Below are 5,253 nucleotides of genomic sequence, written 5' to 3'. Positions count from 1 at the left end.
GTGATGCACCCACCTCGGCCTCCCAAAGTGCTGGGATTACAGGCGTGAGCCACCGCGCCTGGCCACGGGCTATAGGTTTTTTATGGGAGTTTTAGCTGGTCTGTAAGGCATGGACTGTGGCTTTTTCTCAGGTTAAAAGCCATAAAAACAGGAAACATGCCCTTTGTAATAACACATATGTTATAACGTATATGTTTCAACTCGCCTCCAGTATCTGCTTGTTTTTGGTTGCTCTCCATCAGGTCATTCTTTATGTTTTTTCCAGTTTATAGTTGTTTTCTGCAGGAAGATGGGTCAAGTCCGTGCTACTCAGCCATCCATGTCTCCCTAAGTGCTATTTATATACATCTTCAGGTTCTATTTCTTTTAACTGCCTGCTTTCTTGTGATCACTGTTTTTGCCTCCAGCAGCTCTCCCATGTCAGTCTAATATAATTAACCTTAGCAGTAGTGAAGGATACCAAGGAAAGTCAGTTAGCCCAGGCCTGTTAAGTCAGTTGAAATTGTAAGTTTATAATATATGCAATGGGGTTTTCAGACTCTTTCTACTAAAACAAAGTGCCTCTGATTTAACAGTCTGTTAGAGGACCTTCCCATATACTCAAATCTTTAGGTCCAGTCTGAATGGTTAATGTTGCCCAGAGTGCAGAATCAGTATTTCTTTTGTGTTTTCTACAGCAGAGTCAGAAAGCTTTGTACAATTTTGGTCTGTCTAGATATTTATCTTAAAAAAAAAAAAAAACACAAAACCCACATCCCTTTATATAACATATCCAATGTTTTATTTCTTAAACAAATTTGGAAATTTGGAGGGCTGCTCACTGGTTACTTTTGGTTGTATTTTTTGGAATAATATTTTGTGTATCAATAGTATATGATAGAGATATAATAGACTTATTATTGTTGGCTTATTGTAAAATGCAAATGGATAATGAATTGTGCTTTTCTGTGTTTCTTCTTCCTGATTAGCTCCTGGGCTATAACGAAAAGCCGATAAATCTACAAATGTTTATTGGGACAGCAGATGATCGATATTTACGACCTCATGCATTTTACCAGGTGCACCGAATCACTGGGAAGACAGTCGCTACTGCAAGCCAAGAGATAATAATTGCCAGTACAAAAGTTCTGGAAATTCCACTTCTTCCTGAAAACAATATGTCAGCCAGGTATTTTGAAATATACCTAAAATGTGCAGTTCTTTTTTTCTGTATACTTTCAGAAAAAAATGTAAATATATTTTTGAATATAAATATAAAATATTGTTCTAATGGTATTACATAAATAATGTACATTTAGTACATTTTCTAAGAGTGGTAGCATATTTCCAGAAGGAAAATTCAATTCAGTAAGTGTTTCTATACTATATACTACCAGGCAAGCCATTATCCTAGGTGAGAGGGATATAAATACTGTATCTGGATTTTCATCAAATGGCTCACAGTCTATCTAATAGGGTAGACAATAAATAAACAATTATGATACAATTATGATTTTTTTATTTCCTTAAGGAAAACTTTTGACTTTACCTCCAGGCATCCTACTTGACCCATTTCCAAATAAGATAAGGTGGCCAACTTCTGAAAGAGAATGCAATAGAGTTTTGTACCAAGGGATTAGTTAGGATTATATATAGTTGCCTCTAATAGAAACCTGATATGCAGTGGCTTGAACAGTTAGAGGTTTAGTGTTTTATCACATAAAAGAAATATACAGGTAGACATTTTAGGGCTAGCACAGTAGCTGCGCAAGTCATTAGGGCCCAAGCAAGTTTTTTCTTCTCTGACATCTTTAGCATGTGGTTTGCATCCTAAAGGTTGTCTTACGATCTAAAATGGCTGCTGGAGCTCTAGCCATGACATCCTTATTACCAGAAGGGATAATAAAGAGAAAGGTATGGAGGAAGGGTAAAAGGAAACTTCCATTGGAGTTGAATCCTCTTTTAAGAGCCTTTCCCTAAAACCTACTTAACAACTCTACATCTCATTGATCATGCTTATATGTAAGGAACACATGGTTATGTTTACCAGAACACACTGTCACCTCAAATAATTTAGGGAGGCCAAGCACCATGGCTCATGCCTGTAATCCCAGTACTTCAGGAGGCTGAGGCAGGCGAATCACCTGAGCTCAGGAGTTTGAGACCAGCCTGAGCAACATGGCGAAACCCTGTCTCTACTAAAATTACAAAAATTAACCGGGTGCAGTGGTGCCTGTCTGTAGTCCTAGCTGCTTGGGAGTCTGAAGTGGGAGGATTGCTTGCCCGGGAGGCAGAGGTTGCCATTAGCCGAGATAGTGCCACTATACTCCAGCCTGGGCAAGAGTGAGATCCTGTCTTTAAAAACAAAAAAACAAACAAAACAATGTAGGGGCCTGTTACTAAGGAAGAAGTAAAGGAAGGATATTGAGTAGGCACCTATCAATGGGTAGTAGGCACAACCAGGCATGGGAAACTTAGATTTTTATAACAGAAATTGTTTTCAAACTACACTACAGACTTTTTTTTTTTTTTGAGATGGAGTCTTGCTCTGTTGCCCATGCTGGAGTGCAGTGGCATGATCTTGGCTCACTGCAAGCTCCGCCTCCTGGGTTGATGCCATTCTCCTGCTCCAGCCTTCTCAGCAGTTGGGACTACAGGCGCCCACCACCACGCCTGGCTAATTTTTTTGTATTTTTAGTAGAGACGGGGTTTCACCGTGTTAGCCAGGATGGTCTCGATCTCCTGACCTCGTGATTCGCCCATCTCGGCCTCCCAAAGTGCTGGGATTACAGGTGCGAGCCACCGCACCTGGCCCACAGACCTTTCTTTTTTTTTTTTTTTTTTTTTTTGAGATGGAGTCTTGCTCTGTTGCCCATGCTGGAGTGCAGTGGCATGATCTTGGCTCACTGCAAGCTCCGCCTCCTGGGTTGATGCCATTCTCCTGCTCCAGCCTTCTCAGCAGTTGGGACTACAGGCGCCCACCACCACGCCTGGCTAATTTTTTTGTATTTTTAGTAGAGACGGGGTTTCACCGTGTTAGCCAGGATGGTCTCGATCTCCTGACCTCGTGATCCGCCCGTCTCAGCCTCCCAAAGTGCTGGGATTACAGGCTTGAGCCACCGCGCCCGGCCCAGACCTTTCTTAAGGTGGGAATAACATCCATCCCAGGCTACTGCAAGAACAGTACTCAAGAACCCAACTCAGCAAATCATTGCAAAGGGGCTATGATGGAGTTTTTTCATGGCAAAGGCAGGCAGCTAAGCTGATAATCTCTACTCTTTATTTATTTATTTATTTTAAGACAGTCTCAGTCTGTTGCCCAGGCTGGAGTACAGTGGCACCATCTCGGCTCACTACAGCCTCTGCCTCCCAGGCTCAGGTGATTCTCGTGCTTCAGCCACCCAAGTAGCTGAGATTACACACTGTGCACCACCACTCCTGGCAAATTTTTGTATTTTTAGTAGAGACAGGGTTTTGCCATGTTGACCAGGCTGGTCTCGAACTCCTGGCCTCAAGCAGTCCACCTGCTTTAGCCTCCCAAAGTGCTGGGATTGCAGATGTGAGCCACTGCACCGGCCTTAAACATTTGTGTTCTATAATGTAGAAAGAACTTTGGAATCTCAGCCTGTATTTATTCAGATACTCGAGCAAAACTTTTTCTTGAGAAAAATATTGACACCAGGCATCCTATTGGACACATTTTCAAATAAGGTAAGGTGCCCAACCTCTGAATGAGAGTACAAGAAGCCTTCTTTCCTTTTGTTCTGGCATCTTACTTTTTTATATAGCATCAGAAGCATGTGATATGTGATTAGTCAGTTGTAGAGGGACGTTTAAAAATCACCTTTGAACTATCTTTTTCCAAAAACTCAAGAAATTGATCCCTAGACTATAGTTTGCAGGCCATGTTTGCATTCATTCCTCTGGATATTCAAAGCACGATATTCGAATCAAGTTAAATAGAAAAATTACAAGTTTATTCTGTTTCTTGACTTGAGGGACAGTATGAGAAATAGCCACAAACATACTTCATAATCTGAAAAACCACTATTAAAGACAGTTTCTCTTAAGTTGGTCACTATTGCATGCATGTGTGCATGCACACACAAACACAGTCCTTTCAACTTAAAGGAAAAAAGTTAGTATTTCCTGTTGGCGTGGTAGATTTTGCTTTATCATACAACAAGCGGCCTATAACAACTTTATCACATTTACTTTTTGCCTTGGCTTCCAGGAACTTCATAGTCAAGCTCATTTACAGTAATTATAGTAATTTCTTCAGCTCTAGACTTGGAGTTTACTTCCTATTGTGTTTTAAAATTTTTTCTATTTATTTTTTCTTGGCTTTATTTGTATCTATATTGTAAAATGCCTCATATCCTTTCTGAAAATAATATATAAACCAATAAATAGAAAAGAGTACATTAATTTCTATGAAAAATTATCAAGAAATTGGGAAAGGCTCATATCCCAAATAATATGAAAGAATTGGAGCAGTAGGATCTAAATTTACCTGTCCTCCATCATCTTCCATTTACTAGCGCATGGAACAAGGGTAATAGTCATAATTTATGTCCCTTCCTCAGCCAGATCTGGCATATACTGTCTGTGTGTATTAGACCAGAAAGGACCAGGCTGCAGAAATACCACTATGACTAGTAACATACAGCTAGTCCTCCCCCTGCAACCCTACCACACACATACCTGAAACTTCTTGACCTGTCTGCTCTATACTGGTAGATTGTGGAACAGGAGTTCTATAGGACCCAAGCATTATGTATGTTGGAGAGAGGATTAAATAAGGGGCAACTAGGATGTTACCAAACCTAAGAAACCTTTTTTAGGTACTGTAGGTAACAGGGTAGCTAATGATGAATGAGCCTATTTACTCAGTAGCTAATTGTTAGGATAAACTAGTATCCTAGTAGCTTGTTGAATGTAACTATATTATTCAATACAGTGGTTAAATATAATAATAGTTTCAGATAATGGCGGGTTTACAGTTCCCAGGTGACAGATAAGACCAGGGTTCAAAATAATTTATGCATAAGTGAGCCTTAAGTATGTATTGTCTTTACTGTTCTTTTTTTTTTTTTTTTTAAGCAGGGTAGCTCCCCAAAGAAAGAGAATGTAACTATATTATTCAATACAGTGGTTAAATATAATAATAGTTTCAGATAATGGCGGGTTTAAAGTTCCCAGGTGACAGATAAGACCATGGTTCAAAATAATTTATGCATAAGTGAGCCTTAAGTATGTATTGTCTTTACTGTT

The 5,253-nt window shown here is 39.7% G+C and overlaps 1 protein-coding gene across 1 annotated transcript in view; it reads left to right on the top strand.

Annotated features, from left to right (window-relative positions):
* Positions 1-5,253, top strand: part of NFATC3 (nuclear factor of activated T-cells, cytoplasmic, calcineurin-dependent 3) — a 172,948-nt gene that overhangs the window by 94,940 nt on the left and 72,755 nt on the right. Inside the window, exon 7 of the mRNA XM_011932130.1 lies at positions 969-1,168. Coding sequence (XP_011787520.1) covers positions 969-1,168 — 200 coding nt within the window. The remainder of the gene's footprint in view (positions 1-968; positions 1,169-5,253) is intronic.

The sequence above is a fragment of the Colobus angolensis genome, unplaced genomic scaffold (genome assembly GCF_000951035.1).
Source record: "Colobus angolensis palliatus isolate OR3802 unplaced genomic scaffold, Cang.pa_1.0 Scaffold93, whole genome shotgun sequence".
NCBI classification, from domain to species: Eukaryota; Metazoa; Chordata; class Mammalia; order Primates; family Cercopithecidae; genus Colobus; species Colobus angolensis.
This window is presented reverse-complemented; position numbering and strand designations above follow the sequence as displayed.